The 20,752-nt window shown below is 37.8% G+C and overlaps 1 protein-coding gene across 1 annotated transcript in view; it reads left to right on the forward strand.

Moving 5' to 3' along the window:
• Positions 1-345: 345 nt before the first annotated feature.
• The window catches only part of SYCP2 (synaptonemal complex protein 2), a 60,398-nt gene continuing 39,991 nt past the window's right edge, over positions 346-20,752 (forward strand). Inside the window, exons 1-14 of the mRNA XM_073309197.1 lie at positions 346-626; positions 2,071-2,116; positions 4,126-4,266; positions 6,490-6,618; positions 7,662-7,766; positions 9,395-9,419; positions 11,917-12,002; positions 12,948-13,036; positions 14,251-14,285; positions 14,996-15,138; positions 15,217-15,269; positions 17,348-17,393; positions 17,632-17,727; positions 20,524-20,584. Coding sequence (XP_073165298.1) covers positions 2,093-2,116; positions 4,126-4,266; positions 6,490-6,618; positions 7,662-7,766; positions 9,395-9,419; positions 11,917-12,002; positions 12,948-13,036; positions 14,251-14,285; positions 14,996-15,138; positions 15,217-15,269; positions 17,348-17,393; positions 17,632-17,727; positions 20,524-20,584 — 1,033 coding nt within the window. The 5' untranslated portion in view covers positions 346-626; positions 2,071-2,092. The remainder of the gene's footprint in view (positions 627-2,070; positions 2,117-4,125; positions 4,267-6,489; positions 6,619-7,661; positions 7,767-9,394; positions 9,420-11,916; positions 12,003-12,947; positions 13,037-14,250; positions 14,286-14,995; positions 15,139-15,216; positions 15,270-17,347; positions 17,394-17,631; positions 17,728-20,523; positions 20,585-20,752) is intronic.

Genomic DNA, 20,752 nt, shown 5'->3' on the forward strand with positions numbered 1-20,752 from the left:
TGAGGAGGTTCACGGGGTACAGGAGGAAAGGGGGTTCATGGTGGGGTATCACACTAGAAGGGGTGTCATGGAGGCACAAAAGAAAAGGAGGGAGGGGGAGACACAAAGAGGGATGTAATGGGAGGGGGCTTGTGAGGAGGGGAGGGTGAAGAACGTAAGAACGGCCATACTGGGTCAGACCAATGAGTCGTCTAGCCCAGCATCCTAGTGGGGTGGTGCCAGATGCTTCGGAGGGAAGGATCTAAATCGGCTGCTTCTGGCCGTTGGAGGCTTAGGACATGCAGAGTATGGGTTCACGGACAGGAGTCTGCGAGGGCGGAAGCAGACGAAGAGGGGCAGCACTGGAGTCTCGGGGGAAGCCTGTGCAGGGACAGGCTAGGGTCACGAGAACGGGGTAGTCTGAGGGGGTTTTCACCTCCCGCCCGGCGTGCGCCCAACGGTCAAAGAGGAAAACCCGCCTTCTTGACAGTCGCTGATTGGCTAAAAGGCGGAGTAGCCGTACACCGGAGGACAGGGAGCGGCGCGATCACGCAAACACAGCGCTCAGGAGGTGATTGGCTGCCGAGACGCAGCGCTGCGCTCGTGGGCGGCGATTGGCTAAGAGCCCGTCCCCTTATTACGTGAAGGTGATTGGCTGAGAGGTCTGGCGCCCTTTTTGCTCTGGTGGCGGCGGGGTGTGTGAGTCCGTAAGAGGACAAGTAGAGTGCTGCGTTCACCGTCCGTCCCTTCAGGGCCTCCCCGACGCTGGGGACTGGCCAGGTGACCGGGGAGGGGCAGATTTTCGGTCACTATGGTGGGCGTATGGAGGAAAGGTCGCTTAAGGAGTTGTCCATGGGGCTAGGGATCAGATTTCTCACCTCAGTGAATGGGGTGGGGGGCAAAGTCCCGCTCCTGGCTAACTAGGTCTGGAGGTGGTTCTAGGGAACATACGTAGCCCCTCAATGACTAGAGGCAGGAGGGCCTTTCAGTAGCTAGGTATGGGGAGGGGATGATGGCTTTTAGAGTCTACAGGCCTCAGCAGGCATCAAATATGTGTCATGAATCCATGAGGGCTTGAACTCTTCCACCCCTTTTCTAGCATATGTGGATCCTCAGGCTCACCACTGAGGTAACAAAGAAGGTGGTTCCTATGCAAAATAAATTTGCTGTGGCCCTCCAGTTGCCACCATTTTTGACAATCTCAGCAGGGAGCTGAAGGATTGAATGAGCAGGATCATTTCAATGCAATGGTGTGCCATTGCTTCAAAACTGTACAGCAATGGTTGCAGAACCCATCTCCTGCAGGAGGCGTTTGACACCTCGGAGAGGGCATGTTTGAGGCATATTAGCAGGGCAGTACACGGAAGATTGTGTTCGTGCTGTCTGCTGTTCCGGTGGGAAAAAAAGAGAGGAAGGGCTTAAATTGCCAAAATATTCCTTGGAGCCTAGCACATTGTTGTGGAGTTCTCTGCTTGGTGTCTCCTCTGAATCACTTGTTTTGATCCTCTCACCTACAAATCTGCCCCTGGTTTTTTTTTTTAATGTTTTGTCTCCTCATATCTGTTGATATCTGGCTACTCACCCCTCTGCCACCTAAGGGGGGGGGGGCGTGGATCTTTTGTTTTTTTGCTGGGCTTTACTGATCCATACCAGCTGTCAAATACATTGGCTCTTTTTCACAAGCACAGAATTATCAGATGCTAATAAAGACCTCTTATTGAGTGTAAGGTTTCTAAAACTAAAATGGAACAGTTGAAACTAGTTGAAAATTCATTAAGATAAAGCAAAGAATTGCTTGAATGCTAAAAATAATCTAGGCTTTAGGTGAAGTCTTAGGGCTTGATCTTATGCCCATTGACATCAAAAGGAGTTTTTTCCATTGACTTAATTGGGTGCATGGTTGGTCTCTTTGAACAAAACATAATACTTCTTGTAGGGCCCCACTCAAATTTTTAGAAATTCTAATGTACTTTCTTACATTTCTTTGACTAAAAATTAAACCATGCTTGTCAAATCAATTGTAAACTGTACTGGAAAACCCATTTTAGTCATCTGTATTTTTTTCTGATATTTTGCTCCTTTGTTGTACAGCTGATTATGTGAAGTTGCCAAAATGCCAGCTAGACGTGAGGTGCAGGTATGTATTTGTAAGGTAGGAAAACGGTGTTTACTGTGTATTGGTTAGTTGTTGGTTTAAATTAATTAATTTACTACCTTTTCTAGTCCTTAGTTATAAGTAAAGATTTAAGTATTTAACTCTCATTAACTCCCAAATTCTACAGATTTTTAAAAAATATTTTGCTATAGGTTTATTATTTAACATTTGAGCAGAATTGTGTGCTTATTGATGTAGAAAAATATAGGAATACTAGGTCAAGAATTCTAGTTCCTTTCCCCAAGGATTTTACAATGTGACAAATTAGACAGTTTGGAAAATTGAAGAATGTAAGAAAATCAGGTATTCATTGACATCTGAGATGTTGAAGTAAGCTTGTATCACTATATATTGTTCTTGTTCATTTTCAAATGATAGCCTTTCGTCACAATAATAAAAAAGCTATGAAATGCTGGACAGACTACACAATCTCTGAGTGATCCTAGGAACGGGACAAAGCATACCAACCTGTATTATTAATAGAGCCCTGCATGGATAGAAAATTTGTATGCGCATCGGGTCCATGAAATATGATCCATGAATATAAAGCAGATATCTGCAGATTTGCAGGGCTTTAGATATAAAATTTGGATCCGCATCCATCCACGATCTGCAAAAATAGTCCACGGATTTGGATATCTGTGGCTGTAAAGCAGATATCCAGCAATTTGCAGGGCTCTAATTATTAGGTAAACTAGAAAATTAAGAAAATACCACAGAAATAAGATATATTTCTTCCAAACCTTTTTATTTTAAAGGACAGGTATACACTTTGAAATGAATAAGGTGCTGTAATGTTACTGTTTAAAAAAAAGAGATGAGGTGGGTGAGAGACAAGGTTTCCTGAGGAAGAGCTCTGTGTAGCTCAAAAGCACCCACCTTGTTTCTCTCACTAATAGAAGTTGGTCCAATAAAATATTACCTCACTCTCCTTGTCTCTCTAATATTCTAGGACCAACACAGTTACAATAACATTGTATACGATGTTTTAAAAAGTTGTATTAATTTTGCAAACTTTTTGGGAATTTTATTTTCAGCTTGAAACAATTTTTTGTGAAATCACTATTTTAAATTCAGAACCATCATGTGTTTTGGCGTGTCATATATAATTGTACAGTAGACAGAATTTTGATGGTACTAAGTAAGTAACTAATATTAAAGATAGAATGTCGTATTTATGCAGTCCAATGATTCTATAGGCCTGATCCTGCAGTAAGTACATGAGTAACTTTAGTCATGTGAGTAGTGAAGTGAATTCTACGTAGTTTTGGAATACTTGGAAAAATGCATTTTTCTTTACATGTTCAGCTTTCCTTTTAAACAATGGTATGGTAGAACTCAATGAGATTACTCACAAGTGTAAAATTGCTCATGTGTTCTGGTGTTAGCAGGATTGGGCCCTGTATTTGATATTAAAGATACTGCATAATTAGTTCTATGGCATAACACTGAGAGGTAGCTTTTTAGCACTGTCCAAGTAGTTGAAGTGCTAACATTGTACTATATGAATGTTACTAACAGTTAAGGCTAACTGTGTTTAACACTTATAATTTTAGATTATATTTTCAAAGAATAACTGTAAGGAAGGTGGACAGTGTGAGTCCCGGTCTTGCTGCAATTGAAATCAGTGGAAGTTTGCTATTGACTTCAGTTGGACAAGGAGCAGGCTGTTGCTTATTTAAAAAATAATAATAATATTTTTTGTTTGATTTTAGTTGATGCCAGGCTAATAAGAAGTGACAATAACCAGTGTCTATCAACTGCTGTCTTTTTCTCTTCACTTAGACATCTGATCTTGCAAAGTGTCAGTGTTCTATAATGCACTTTTCCACATACTTTCAATATTGTCATATTTATATGGAAAGGCACCACATTGTTAGCTAAGGATCCTGAAGAGGAGTGTGTTGAATTTTTTTTGTATCAAACCTTGTTAAAGTAATATAAAATCTCAACATATAGTAATGTAGTTATTTTTTTGTTTTCTTTGGCAGTTGGAAAAATGCATAGATGATGCCACAAGAAAAAATAACTTCCAGTTATTAGAACAATTTCTGCAAACAGAAGACTGTGACATTATCTCTCATAAGTGCAGCAAACAGTTTTTCAACAAATTTGACAAACTTATATGTCGGGTAATTCGCTTTTTGTTTCAAAAAGTTCCAGGCTATTATTGCTTGTGGAATATTGCAAAAAACATTATGTGGGATGGTCTGGATTACATCAGCAATTCACTGGAGAGCTGAAAAATAATAGAGACATCAAAACTCAGGGTTTGATAGGGTTCTTAAATTAGTATTTCTTTCAGAGAATGAAATATTCGTTACTAAATATCTACTATTATCTACTGCTCAAATTTCTGTTATTTCAATACACTGACCTTCGGTGCTTTGTCATTTTTCACATTTGGCTGGTAAAGTATCACTTTTCTATCTGTACTAATTTTCTTAATACTCTTCCACCATCTCAATTTATCTAAGGGCACCTTCCTGTGCTCCTTGCCCACCCCAAGTTCCCACAGAGATCATTCTGGTCCCTTTTCACTTCCTTTCAACAAAGAACCATGGGTTAGATTTTCAAAAGTCCTCTGCCTTCATAGGTAGGACCATCTTCCAAAAGAGCTCAGCACCCAGAAGCTCTCACCGAGAATATACTTATTCATCTTATTCAATGGGAACTGCTTGGTGCAAAGTATTTTTGAATAATCTGCCCAATTATTTAGGTGCCTAAACGGGAGCTGTTGTTTGGTGCGTTCTTTTAAACATTTGGCCCCTTAGACTCATGTGATCTCTGCCCACTTAAGGCTCAGTCATGCATTTCTTTTGCATCAAAAACTCAGTGTGTATGTGCAAAGAGAGGTTGTTGAGAGCTTCTCCTCCATCATAATCCCTATGCAGAGGCCAGCCACAATGAAAGTTCTTGCACTCTTACTGGGCTAGTGCTTCTGTTTGCTCCTGCCTCTAGTCTACAGAGATATCTGAGAGGAATTTGGGGCAGAGTGTGGTGCACAAAGGAACACTTGGTTCACCTTTAAGGATGATGCAGTGTCTGCCCTCCTCTGAGCGCCAGGAGATACTGCATTTCCCTGACCTCCCTCAAGGGCAGTAGATTCCACATTGTTCCCAACACTTGACTGCCTTAATGCCACAATTTAACTCTGATTAATTACAACACTAGAAGTCTGCTGGTTCTAAGGCTACTAATTAATCTTTCAGGTAATTTATACAAAAGTTTTATGTTTGTCTGAGCCATTGAGAAGAAATTTCACAATTATATTGTCTGTACGATCTGTATTGCTACAAGCATATAGAAGAGTTTTTAGCTGCAATGCTATGCTTGTATATAGCCAGCAACCTAGCAAAAAAAGTCTTGTTCATGCCACTAGCGTTTTTTCTTCAAAAAGATCTTCCTTTATGATCACAGTATACTTTGGGATATTTGAATCAATCACACTACATTATATTACTTTTCCTCTGTAATGGTGACCTACTTCTTACTTGACCATTCTAAAGCACCAAATAAATTCCATAGCAGTCATATCTTTTAGTGTTACATTCAGAGGAGTTTACAATGGCATTACAGTGCTTTCTTGTATGTATCACTTTAATATCAATACTCCACATGTACAGTTATTCAGTAGTCCTGTGTTAGAAACACTAATTTAGAAAAAACACATTTCATTTTAATATACGTTAATTATACAAATTTAAACATAATTAAATGTGATTTAAACTTCTAATTGAGTTACAGGGTATTTAGAAGAATGTCAGGAATCTATCTAACTAATTACAGAAAAGACAATTTTTTTAAGTGTCTTGAGGTGTTTTAACAATTATTGTGACAGGTTTTTTTTCTATTTTAAACAAATGCATTTTTATTTTTGAAAGTTTTACTTGTTTACTTGTTCATCCTGAGATTATTCGTTTGTTCCTGAGGTAAGGTGATTCTCTCCCCAGGCAGAAAAACATTTTCATGTATACATAAATTAAGATTAGTTACCTCTAATTTTTCAAGAATAAACCTCAACATACTGCTTGAAAATATGCAATTTTGAATGAAAGCTTTAGATTTTATTTGGTTTTACTTTCTTTGACACTAAAATTAGATATATCTAGTGACCTCCAGTGGTAAAGAGTTGTAATGAAAGCGTATAGATTACAACTGAATCATTGAGGCACCGCTCCAACATTTAACAGCAATTCTCTCTCTCTCTCTCTCTCTCTCCAACTGCTTGAAAGAGAAATATTATCCAAGCATATGTAATAATTTATGAGAACAAAAAAACATTTATTTTGCTAAATGAAGTACAGATTGCTTTATATTGTACACTGAAGCTTCTATTGGTATTTCAATTTTAGGAACTTGACAAACAAGAAGTCAAGAATGTTTCAACGTTGCTAAATTCTCTTCAGAAATATGGTAAAAATATCATCATACCAGGTGGAGACGGTTTTCCAGCAATGATAAAATATGGTCTTGTTGAAAAGATAAGTATAACAAAAATCATACGTATTGCACTATAAAGCATATATAATGCTATGGGTAGTTTAATAAGCAAACATTTTTTTTCAAGATTGTCAGAAATTTTGTTAATTCAGAAATAATTGAAGACCAGAATAACTGATTAATCAGTTCTAAATATTATACAACAAATTATATCTTGTAAAGAGATGCTGATACAGCACAGTGAAGTCTTCATAAATAATGTAAGGTGTAAAGAATTAAGATATTCTAGTAATTATTGTAATAACAATGATGGTAGATATTTCATATGAGCTTTGTTCCTGGCTAAATTAGGAACCTTTTGTATTTTTGAAAAAGAGAGAGAAGAGAAAGAAGTTCTGTTTTAGGTTTTCATAAAATACTGCATTAGTGCCAAAAGCTGGAATTTCCTGGTGCAATGTGTTAATAAATTTTGCATTAGAGCTAGCAATAGGCGCCTCAGATCTAGCACCTTCAAGGGGTTAACATACAATTTCAGTTAATTACTACCAAATCAACCTTTACAATATGTGCACCAATCCATGACTCAAACCTGTATATTCATACTGATACTATATAGACCACTTCCAGCTTACATTCAGTATCTGTTTCGCTGAATAGAATTAACAGTGGTAGCCTTAGAAAAATGTTTGCCGCTGGCTTGTTTCTCAGTTGCTTTCAGAAAAAATAGAAAAATGACAAGATGGGTGATAATTGCATGACTCTATTCACATCTATAGACAAATTTTCAGCCAGCCTTGTACCCTCTCCCACTTTTTTGTGCAAACAATAGCAGTCACAAAACTGGGCACATAGTTATTGTGAGTACAAATCATGCAGTAGGGTATGTAGTTACAGAAGTGATCACTTTGATGGGTAGAAATCAGCTGTATTTTCTTAAGTATATATGCAAAATTGGAGGCTGCGGTTGTAATCTACTCAAAGAAATCTGGACACTTTTAAAAATAGAATAATCTGGAAATGTATACTACAAAATATTGCTAGTTTGCTTCATGTTTAATAATAAAAGTAATGTTTTTCCATTTACATGGTTAGTTGGTTTGAAAAGGCAAAAGAAATTCTGATATTTAGAGGAAATGAAAAAAATGAAGCACTTACAAGTCTAATTGAAGATTTCTTCGATGTTTTGATGGTAAAATATTTCATAAACCATTTTATAAAATATTAAGCATGTATTTATAAAAACAGTGATTTAACAGCAAAAGACATTTTCAAACATTCTTTTCCTACTTAATTTTCTTTTTCACCTAATGTTGCACTGATGCAGTTTTTTACAAAAATAGATTAGAAGCTTATTTTGTTAAAAAATACTATACTTGCATTCAGACTTAATTATTCCATATGTACAGGAAATACTGCCTACTAATAAAAGACCTGACCATGCAGGTGCTTAGTGCACAAAATTTCCTACCTTATCCTATTAGTTTATCCAAAAAGTAGTAGCAGTGCATGTCTATTAAGTCTTCGAGGCCCTGATCATGCAACCAGTTTACATACGTGCCTAAATTTATGAAGAGAGACGAGGTAGGTGAGGTAATATCTTTATTGGACCAACCTCTGTTGGTGAGCGAGACAAGCTATCAAGCTATCCAGAGCTCTTCCTCTGGTCAGGGAAAGGTACTTGGAATGTCATAGCTAAATACAAGATCAAACAGATCGTTTAGCATAAGTAATTAGCGCACATTCAAGCTGTGACACTGAGTGCCTTTTCCCAGACCTAAAGAAAAGCTCTTTGTAGCTCAAAAGCTTGTATCTCACCAACAGAAGTTGGTTCAATAAAAGATATTACCTTATGCATCTTGTCTCTAATTTCATAGGACTGACACAGCTACAACATCACTCCATATAACTTTATGCAGTCATTGGCACTACTCATGTTCATAAAATTAAGTGTGTGCATAAATGTTTGCACCATTAAGGATTTAATTATTGACATGTATATTCTATATTGGAATTGGCAAAGGTTCAGAAATCATGCAGTAGGGTACGCAGTTACAGAAGTCATCACTTTGATGGGTAGACATCAGCAGTAGGATAAGTTCAGAAAAGGGCAACAAAAATGATTAGGGGTATGGGACAGCTTCCATATGAGGAGACATTAATAAGACTGGGATGTTTCAGCTTGGAAAAGAGACAACTGGGGGATACGATAGAGGTCTGTAAAATCATGACTGGTGTGGAGAAAATAAATAAGGAAAAGTTATTTACTCCTCATAGTACAGGAACTAGGGGTCACCAAATGAAATTAATAGGCAGCAGATATAAAATAAACAAAAGAAAGTATTTCTTCACACAATGCACAGTCAACCTGTGGAACTCTGCCAGAGGATGTTGTGAAGGCCAAGAGTATAACAGGGTTCAAAAAAGAACTAGATAAATTTGTGGAGGATAGGTCCACCTATGGCTGTTAGCCAGGATGGACAGGGATGGTGTACCTAGCCTCTGTGTGCCAGAAGCTGGGAATGGGTGACAGGGGATGGATCACTTGATGATTACGTGTTCTGTTCATTCCCTATGAAGCACCTGGCATTGGCCGCTGTCGGAAGACAGGATACCGGCTAGATGGACCTTTGGTCTGACCCAGTATGGTCGTTCTTATGACAGATATATTAAAATAATATACATGTTTTAGTTGTGGGAGAGAAATGTAAAATCTGAACATTGACCAAATATTTTTAGGTATATGGACACAAAGTAAATTATTCTGCATCTTAATATGTAAAGTGTTTAAAATGTATTCATATTCTCATTTTATTATAGCTTGTACATGATACCAACAGTGAAGGTATGTACAAAAATCAGTATTTAAGTTACTATTAGTTTGCTAATCCTATCCACTTTTTGATTGATCACTAATGAAATAGCTTCTTTATATTACTGGCAAAGGATCTGATCTAGTCAAAATCAATGACCTTTGGTACCATGTGTATTCTGGAAAGTCTTGGATATTTGATCTACTATGGAAATCCCCAAACAAACAAGCATTTGTGGAGCTACCTAGAAACATAAGAGCTCAAACAAATAAGCTTTTAAGTCCTTGAGAAATTAAAGCTCCTCACTTGCAGATGCTAGTGTGAAGCTAGCAGAAAGTGTTCCCACAGTATGTTGAAGCACTTCTCCTATGTGGTCATGACTGAACTATGTGCATACAGAATTGTGTTTTGCCAAAGAAGTGTGACATTTGTTAAATTGCTGTAGCAACTAATAAGCACTTTCTTTTTCAAGTATGTGTCCATGAGGATCTCACACTATATGGGCGAAGTCATAATCTTTCAAATCAGTGTCCATTGGGCCACACAGGTCCTCGTGCCCCCCACCCAAGATCATGGCAGAGTGGCTGCAACTGTTTTTGTTTCCTCTTACTGCCCATGGCAGTGAAAGGGAACTAGTGGTGTGTGCCTGCTACCCTTTAGAAGATTTCTCTTCTACCAGTAGTTATCCACTTACAGTTAAGTTTCCCTAAATACTTCTCCTTTATTGTTTTGTTTAACTGATTCAGATGAAAAAAACAAAACAACCCCAATCCTCCACCCCCAGATTTCCTAAATTTTTCCTGTCTGATCAAAGGCACATCCCATCAGGAGCGTTGCTGCAGATCCCATGCTGCAGCCTTGAACTATGTCCATCAGTCATTCACTCAGCTGGGCCTCATAGCTAACTATAAAAAATCATCTCTCATTCCCTCACAGACAATAGAATTCATGGGAGCTGAATGCAACTCCTAACTGGCAAAGTCATATGTTTCTGATTTATCTCTTCAGTTGATAATCACCAGTATCAAATTGAATCCAGCAACTATAGTACGGAACTATCTCAGACTTTAGGTCACCAGTCAGCATGTACTTGATGTTGCTTGCCAGGCTTTACCATCATCTATTACAAGCTTAGCTAAGATTGGGGTATTGCCCTATGAGACATCAAATGTGTATGCAGATTGTTGTTTCATCACACAGTCTGTGATCTCTGAACTGAACACCTCTCTCTGACCTCCAGACATTTCAGAGAGAGGTCTTTCTCCTACAAAGACACTGATCATGGATGCATTGGGGACAGGTTGGGACATGCATCTTGCCACTTCTAAATACCAGGAACCTGTTCTCAAAAGGATATGACTCTTCACATACATGTTCTGAAGTTAAGAGTAATCAGAGTAGCTTGCATGGCATTCTATCCTGTCCTGTGGAATTCCACAATGCAGATTCTCACGGACAACACATCTGCAGAGTACTCTGTAAGCAAGCAAGGAGGTGCTGCTCATCACCTCTGTGTCAGCAGGTTATCAGATTATGGATATGATGTCAACAACATGGGATAACCTCAAGAACTCTTCATCTCCCAGGAGTCAACAACAATCTAGGAGACTTTCTTAATAGACAATCCATGACCAACTGCAAAGGATATCTGAAGAGCTCCATCATCAAGCCAATATTTCACCAGTGAGGCCATTCAATAATAGTCCGGTTTGGTAGCAGTGACAATGTAGAATGTCCAGCCTTTCGTTCTAGGGCAAGCATGAGCCCTTGAACAAAAGAACCTTCCTCATACCATGAGATCAAGGTCTCATGTATACCTTTCCAATCCCCTTGATTCCCAGAGTGGTGTACAAGATCAGGCAGGATGTAATTATACTAATCCTGATGTCTCCATGTTGTCTGAAACCATGCTAGTTATTTTCTCCACATGTCTATTCAGCCTCCTATACCACTTCCAGTACAAAAGATCCTACTGCAAAGTAGGACGCTTTCCACAAGGAAAACTTATTCCTGTAAATGGAAAAGATATTTAATCTGGACAGCTCAATACAATCTTGACATGGTGAAGGCCCTTACTTCAAAGACCCTGGACTCTATTCTGCATTTAAAATGTTCTGGGTTATGGTAACTCTGCCATTTATGCCCACGGGTCAAGGTAATGCATAGTGCAGGCCTGACCCACTACTATTTAAAAGGTTCTGAGCTCATGTTTGTGGGGCACGTGCATATCTAGAGTTGAATCCACACAGATGACATCTCAAAGAACCTCATCTATAAGGTAAGCAGCCGCTCTTTGTGCATTTTAACTGCAATATATGGAATTTAGGATGTCGGTACACTAAATATCAGCGGTCTTGTGTGACTTTGGAAAGGAATGATTAATATGGATAGTTTCATTTGTAAATAAAAACATTTTTATTGGATATATAATAATGCTAGACTTGTGAATATTGTTGAAAAACTAATGTGTGCAAAACCTCTCAGTTCATGGATAAACTGCTTTTTAACTTTTTTTTCTTAATTGATTAGGTAAAATACAAACATTAGAAAGCTTTGTACTGAGAATATGTACCCTTGTTGCTGATGTAAGAATCAATATTTATATTCAGCAAGAGGTAAAAAAAAAATTTAACCAACATTTTTATTAGTAGGCATTTAACAGAAGGTTGTGAATTTCCTTAGTAATTTAGCTACACATATACTGTGAAAAGGGGAAGAACAAAATATTTGTAGAAACATTTAATGATCCTGCCATCTCTCTAAGAATGTACGAAAGTTTACTTGCCTAGACTAAAATTTCCATTTTAGGCAATAAAGTACAAAGCATATGCTATTTGTTATACAAATACTATAGTGATAAGCATATACAAGCATATAAAATAATATGCTATATTGAAATTGCCAGAAGTATCTTTCTTCAAAGTCTGTTAATGAAAAACAGTTAATAAATTGTGTCTGTAGTATACAGTATTATACTTAGTATGCGTTCATGTCCATAAAATATCTTGGGTGAAATCGTGCCCCTATTGAAATCAATGGGAGTTTTCCCATTGAATTTAATAGGGCCAGGATTTCATTCCTTGGGTATGAAACTATTATAAAATCATTACCTTTTATAGAAAGACACACTTCATTAAGGACTAAATTTTCAAAAGTCCAGCCTTTTTTATGGATTCATATTGCCCACATTTGTTGCATCCATAAAAATTGCAGGTAATTTTTGCTCCCGCAATGAATTGTAGGCACCCTGATTTACATCAACAGGTCAGGATGTTGGCCTTTTAAGTACTTACATTAGTGTCCGTGTTAATGTAATTAATTGAAGTCCGATTGTGTTGCTTTGAATTTACACTAGTGTAACTAAGATCAGCACCTGTCACTCTTTTATTTTGCATTGTGTCAAAACTTTAGTTATTTAAACATGTTCTTTTCTACTTCATATGTTATAAACCTACATCACTGTAAGCCCACAATGTAAAGAGAGAATAATTAAAAAACCTATTAAAAAAGTTTAATAGTGTGTTTCTTTGTAAACATATTCTTTTTTCCCCTATCTTTAGGCTGTAAGAAAACTTAATTCAATGCTTGATACCATGCCTCGAGAAGCCAGAAAAAAAATTATTTCCACGAAGGAAATGTTGCTTGTCATGTAATTAATTAATCTTTAATATACTTTTTGACATGAATATATTGTTTACGTAGTTGTGAAGAAAACTTTTTACACCTGACTATTTTATTGGAGCCATTTATAACTGTACAAATATAGGCTCTATTCAATCCATGATTGCCTTTATCACTACGTAGCAGATGGAGATTGCACTTTAGTCTAGGCAGGTAATCCTTCCTTGGATGCTCAAATCTGCCCTTCTCTCAGTCATAGTTAGGGTCCACCTCACCTGATTGTCCTAAAATAATTGGTTCTTGGGAATCACTTAGGAGTCTTTATGAATGCACTGATTGGAGGGTAGATTGTTCATCCAGGGAAATGTCTTGAAAGGTCTGCATAGCCAAAAGAGAAATCTCCAGGCTGACAGGTCAGAAACAGAAGTGGAACTGTCATCCTTGAAGAAAGATGCATGGAGTTGGTGGAAAAAATATTGTGATTTCAGAGGGGTGGAATGAGGAAGAGAGAAGGAAGCTACTAGCACCTTTTTCATATGAGAAGACCCTCTCCATGGGGAGGGATGGTACTGCTATATTGGGTCACCTCCACCCCCCCACTTTCCCCAAGTGGATTTGAAATGAGTTGCCTTTCATTTCTTCCCTCAACTACAGGTTTTCTTCTTGTTTCTGTTTTTAAAAAAATCTCCAGCATGTGGGACTTCTCCCAGTTTCCTCTGGTGGACATGGGGTTGGAAATTTACAGTGGCTCTAAAGTTTTTTTTGCAGAGCCCCAGCAGCATGGCAGAGGAAGAGGTTTGGATTGAAAATCTAAATCTTCTGCACAATCCAGGTTCTCAAACAGAACAGGGAGTAACACCATGTGTGGAGTGGGAAGGGGGAGGCATGGAGAGTTCTACAGTTCTTCTCCACCACCACCATCCCCAGAGACTTAGAACAAAACAGGTGCATCTACAGGTCTTTCACACACAGTTAAGGATGCTCACTACACATTTGGCCAGTAAATTCCTATATTTTAAAATTACTAATTTATCCTGAGCCAAAACCACTGCTGTTTCATAGAATATATGTTGGCCCCATTGAAGTCAATAGCAAAACTACCAATAAGTTCAGTGGGACCAGGATTTCACTCCATATTTTGAAAGTTAAACTCTCTGATGCCAATATAAGCTTTTCTTATGTACTTTTACATTGCCATTTTATTTGGGTCAAACTGAATCTTCTACATTGTTTATTTCACAGGAATGATATGGGAAAGAGAATTTTAGATGCTGGAGGTAAGCACAGAACCTCACTTAAAAGGTTCATTATTAAACTGTAATTATTTTGATGTTATATACCCATTAAAAAGCCTGGCAATAAAAAAAGACAAGACTAGCAGTATTCAGTCATCTGAAAAATGTATTTTTCAGAATGGCAGTTTAAAATGGCACATATGCAATATTAATATACATTTAGAAATTTTAAAGCATTTGGAGTATTTTAGGAATATATGTAATGCTCCATCAGTCCCTCCTGGCCGTCTCCACCATAGAAGTTCCAAAATGAATTGATATAGTGTGGACCTTTGAGGACCATTATCTGCCAGCACAGGTTAGAGCAGCCTTGAGAGTTAGTTTGTCTCCCAACAACTTCTGGTGGACAGTAAGCTGGTATATAGCCACCTATGACGCTCTCACCTTCCATGTGTGAGTGCTGTTCTGGTGCACCTGGGGATCTAGCCTGTAATACTTATTTTTGAATCGTAGTTTCTTTAACAGCTTTATAGCCATTTTTTGTAGGACATCACTGCATTATATGGTGGCATTTTATTTAATATCAATGTAAGAACATCTAAAGTGTACTTTAGTTTCTTTTTAAGTTGCAATAGCTTTGATTTTTTTATATAAGACCTTATGTTCAACAATATTAGTATCTGTTTCCTACATATAAACTTTTAAGCTTGGCATTCTGTTTAATAGTGCTGTTCCTGTAAAATGTATTATAGACTATGACTTGCAAGTAGCCATTACTGAAGCTTTATGCAGAATGACATCAGAAAAACAAAGAGGAGAACTGGCATGCCAGTGGTTTTCTATGGAGTTTGTGACCAATGCATTTAAAGGAATTAAGGACTCTGAGTTTGAAACAGTAAGTCAAAAAAAAGCACTAATTATTTTCAGAGAGAGAAAATGTTGCATTACTTAAAGGTGCTCTGCTTCTTAATAGGACTGCAGAAAATTTCTTAACCAGGTGAACGGAATGCTTGGAGACAAAAGAAGGTAAATGAGTATTGCTAAAGGAAAGAAGTTTTCTGTTTGGAATCGAATGACTATTCAGAAACAAAAAGTCTGAAACCTCCCCCCTTTTTTAATGAATTCTGAGCTATAATAATATTAGCAGAAGAACAGGATGCTGCTCTGTTGCAAAAACAGCAAAAGTGCCATGCACAACTATAACATTTTAGAGTCAATAAATAGCAAATATAATGAGAAATGCTGAGGGGTTTGGCATATGTTCTTTTATATATCTGTTATCTTTTATAACTAGATGCTGGGTTTATAAAATTCCCACGTGTGTGTTTAAAAAAAGATAACTTAAAGTTAGGATTGTTACGGAATAACTATTACAAGAAATACATACAAAGAGTATTACAGTTTTTAAAAATAACTAAGAAATAAGAAACAGAAGTGTTCAGTTCTCTCTCTTTGGCGCAAGATGAATGGAAACAAGGTCATACATGCATTGTCTGCAATCACATTCTTTATGTCTCCATTGCAAGATCCTTAGACTTTGTAGTCCTGGAAGAAGGTGGATCTCAAGTACTGTGGGTCAGATTATCATTGATTCCAATAGACTTACACCAATTTACATCAGCTGAGAATATGGCTATGGCTATATATCACTTATCCCATGATTCCTTTTATGTAGGCTATCTTTAGACTGAGATAATGCACTAGTCCAGGATGATACCTGTTGGAGAGGTCGGACCTAGCAGAGGTGAAGAAATATATATATGTTGAGGGTACTCCACATGTCACTTTAGTCTTATGAGTTGGCAGGATAGTTCAGTGATTATGTGATATGCACTCACATCAAGGGTCTATTCAGTTCTTATTTTAAAATTATTGCAGCCCAATTCTGTTTTTGCTTAAATTGTGAGGGTGCATTGTGGAAAACTGGAAAGTAGTTATATTTTTATAACTATCATATGCCCTTCAGTGTATCTGTGTCATAGTATCCTGCCTGAATGCATAGTTAGATGAAAGGAGTTGTTAAGGAAACCAGGCAGGAAAGATAAAACAATGGCTTCAGTGAGGAGCTGCTTCTCAAATGCAATAGCCAGATTTATAGCCATGAAGAGGGACTCTTCAGATCCGACTCTGGCAACTGGGCTGTTTGCCAAGGCAAAGACCCTGGAAGATCAAAAGACCTGACCACTTGAAAAGGTTCCACTGCAAGGGTTGAGGGAGTGGTCAGCATGCCATGAAGTTGACACAGAGTTTGTTCTGCAGACTGGCAGAGACCGATTGCGAGCCAGGGTCATAGAACCTTAAAAATGTAGGGCTGGAAGGGACCTCAAGAGGTCATCTAGTCCACCTCCCTCCTTCCCCAAACAGAAAGCAGGCTACAATCTGATCTCCAAGAGAATGGGAGACACCAAAGCTAAGTCATGTCTACCTAGGGGCTCAAGGGGAATGGCAAGCATGGATAAGTCAATGTATATAGGTCTTTTTGTTCATAGAATCATAGAATATCAGGGTTGGAAGGGACCTCAGGAGGTCATCTAGTCCAACCCCCTGCTCAAAGCAGGGCCGTTTGTTACTTTAGTCCTCTTCTCTAAGCATTGTGTACCTATTGGCAAAATAAATCATACTTTGTTTTGGAGAAGCTGCTTCTGTGTCACTACATAGTGTTGTTATCCAGAGGCTGCCAGAGGAAAACCCTTCCAGATGCCAAGCCCACTGGGCCAGCTAAGTAATATGGTTAGCAACCAGCGGCAGGATGTAACCCAAAGACAATGTCAGAGAGTGGTTGGGCCATGGGACCCCATCTCAAAGAGAAGTGGAGGCACTAGAGATGCACTTGGGGGAGAGGGAAAGAAAGGATCTCCGCAACAGCAGCCAACCCAGTGACTGTGACATGCATACATGTAATTTTTTTACTTTTTAGATGGCAACTTTTGGATAGTCCACCTTCCTTGACTGTCGCACTGATTGCTTTCAACTCTTTTTCTCTGAAGTAGAATTTTTTGGCAGCGGGGAGGGGAACTAACCCATTATTTTTATGTTGTTTTAATCTAGGCATAAAGTAATGTACATAATTTTGCAAAAAGATTTACTAAGTATTTTTCTTATAGGGTTTTTACATATCCTTGTTTGTCAGCAATCCTTGATAAACATGAGGTAAATTACAACTTTATTGTGAATTGTATAGATTTTCCCTTAATACAACTAATGTATAGTTCTGTCTGTAAGTAGAGAACAATTGGAATACACAGAGAGTAAAACAAAGATTATTTTAAAGTGCTGTACAGACATCTTGTATGTATTTAAGGTTTGTTTAAATTACCTACTTTTGTGTTATAATACATTATTTTGGGAACCTCCTGTTCCTTCTAAGTTAATTTTTTATATATTTTAGCTACAGATACCTTTGGATGAAAATCTTGAAGAATTTTGGATTGATTTTAATGTTGGTAGCCGAAGTATATCCTTCTATGTTGCAGCAGATGATGAAGTAAGCTCACTTTCCCTGATCATATGGAAAAAAAATTTTCTTTTCAAAGAAAACAATTAGCCTGGAAAGGGACATTCTCAGCACTACTGTGAAATTGGAGAGTGTATTGCAAACCAGTACAGTTCATTTTAAAATAAGTGCTAAGTGGAAATACATAGATGGTATCTCGCTTATTCTTAAAACATAAATATTAAGAGCAAATGGATGGCAAGTACCAATTTACAGCATTATTCCATGAGGTTTTTACATACTTGGAAATTGTGTCCCACATTTTGTAATATGTTTATACACACAATTTCCTGTGTAGTTCTATGCCTAAGTTGTTTGACAATCTGTTTTATGTGTCCTCCTTCAGATAGGCAGTGGCATTACTGATCGATCAGCCATAACACATCAGTTCAACTTCAGTTGGGATTCTTTCATTTGCTAAATCCCTTACATGTTTTTTCACATCAGATGTGTACAACTTCAACATAGTAAAAATTACAGGCTGTTAAAACTAAGAATTTCCCTTCTGAATCTAATTTGCAGCTGTTCATTGCTGAGTGGGTCTGCATCAAATGTTCTAATTTCATCTTTGGAAATGTCACTCACACCAAAGGAGTCAGAGTGGGCACTTCTGCTCTTCAAGTGCTGATCCACAGGGTTCCTAACATTCAAATGAAAGTCGGCATATCCTGGAGATAATAAATTAGCAACCATATTCTTTCATTGATAGCTTTAATCCTCTCACCTATTGCTTTAGGTATACAAGAAGCCCTTTATATGATGGAAAACTCAAATTGCTGCTTTAGTTAGTGTTTTCATCAGAAGTCATTTTTTATATTATGGGGCTTCTGAATTTAGGAAGTTCAAGATTTTCTCTAGGTGAATAGGCATATGACCAGTACACTCAGTTATTCTTTTTTCCTTGAAAAAAGGTGAATGACAATCTAACTTTATTTCAAAAGAAAGAAAATGTGGATAAATCTACTGATAGTAGGAGTTGAATTTATCTTTGATTTACTCCTATTTCAAAATAGCAATTTATTTTTTATCCACCTTCCTTCTAAACTGTATAACTGCCCAAAAGCACCATAATGGTCTGACCCTAAAGTTGACCCAGTAATTGCAACTTCTTCCCACGAACCAAGTCATCTCTGCCTTTGATATGGCAATATGGTTAGCACCTCTTGATGGAAGTATGATAGGACTTTCAACATAGATTTTAATTTCTCTGTTTAAGCTGCCAGTTTTTATTTTTCTGAACTGAGGTGGTCCTGATCAAATCTCACATGGTATGTCTACGATGCAATTAGGCAGCTGTGGCTGGCCAATGCCAGCTGACTCGGGCTTGCAGGGCTCTGGCTGCAAGGCTGTTTCATTGCAGCATAAACTTCTGGGCTTAGTCTGGAGCCTGGGCTCTAGGACCCTGTGTGGTGGGAGGGTACCAGATCCCGGGCCTGGGCTGGCACCCAAGTTCTGGGAACCTCACACCTCACAAGGTGCTGGAGCCTCTGCTCTTGCCTGAGCCTGGAAGTCTATACTGCCGAAGTCCCGGGAGCCTGAGTCAGCTGTCATAGGCCAGCTGCAGGTTTTTCATTGCAGTGTAAACATACCCACTGTCTTTGCAACATGCCTCTTTTTTCTGACAATTCCACATAGGGTTCATGCAGTTTGTCATATGATGGTGAATGTGTCCAGAAAAGTGTTTTGTTCAGACCTTCCTTGAAATACTAGTTTTATTTATTTGCCTATTTAAAGTGATCATCTGTCTGGGAAAGATACAGCTGAAGTATTAAGGTATATGTCATTGGACAAGCGATCTGTTCTTCATTTGCAAGATAAAGATGTTCCTCATAGGATTGCCCCTAATTTCCAGAGTAATAGGATTGCGCTCAAATCTTTAGTTTCCATGCGCTTCACGAATTTTGTCATTCACTTCTTCTGCACATCTGCAGTACTCCAAGTAGGACCCCGGGGGTGGGCACTTTAGCTTTATTGATGAGGCATAGGCTGAGATTAATATTGACAGATGAGTGATCTTTAAGGAATACTGCATGCATTTTGATTCACTTAGCATACTTCTTCTTTGCTCTTATGCACAGATGGAGGAGAGTGCTTTCTACACTGTATGGCATTCTTTTCATATTAGACAGATGTTTCCATTTTATTGCAAGAGTTTGTAAAATGTTGGCAGGTCACATATATTTGTATAGAATTTTTGGAAAATGTGGGAATCCTTCATTGCTACGAGGACTGAGTATTGTATTTCAGAGGCATACCATGCTGAAGAGATAAGCTATTTTCCACAAGTAGGGCTATGATTGCTTCCTGGACAGAAAAGGGAGAGCCCATCCTAAGAGTACTTTTTAGAATTCCGTTTGTTCATTTATTCTCTGTGAGAGGTTAGCTATTCTGTTTCAGCAGCCACTAGATGTGTTACTGTTGAGACTTTGAACTCTCTTGAACTTATTCTTTTATTGTCCTTTGCCCCATACTATCTCACACTGTTGCCAGATATCATAAGTTTTTGTACTGGTGAGTCTGAGAGTTCAGATGTGAGAAATACCTTTCCTTTTATAGAATTTTAGTTTCTGCATTTCAGCTCCTTCATTCAGAATACATTCTTTACATCCATTCCAGTTTGTTCTGAATTGATGGATTTGAAATATCTATAAAAAATTTTGTGTCACAAATGTCTTGATGGTTCAGGATATTATTGTTAAAGAATAATTGTAATAATGCATATTTACATTTAATTGATTTATCATTTAATGAGTTTTTATTTTCAAAACATCTTGTTTTTTGTTTGAGGATCAACAATGGGAAACAGTCAGCATACCTGAAGAAGAGGTAGAAATGTACAGTCTTGAAGGTACTGACACACATGAATGTATTCTTTTACTCCTAAATTATTCTGTCTACCTAACTATAAATTAATTTGATATTCTGAGTTACTTTGGATGAAATCCTAAAGTCCTTACTCAGTTCTTAAATGAGCAGAATTCTCATTGCTTTCAAGAACTTCAAACCTATGGATTTG

This window comes from Lepidochelys kempii, chromosome 13 (assembly GCF_965140265.1).
Source record: "Lepidochelys kempii isolate rLepKem1 chromosome 13, rLepKem1.hap2, whole genome shotgun sequence".
Taxonomy (NCBI): domain Eukaryota; kingdom Metazoa; phylum Chordata; order Testudines; family Cheloniidae; genus Lepidochelys; species Lepidochelys kempii.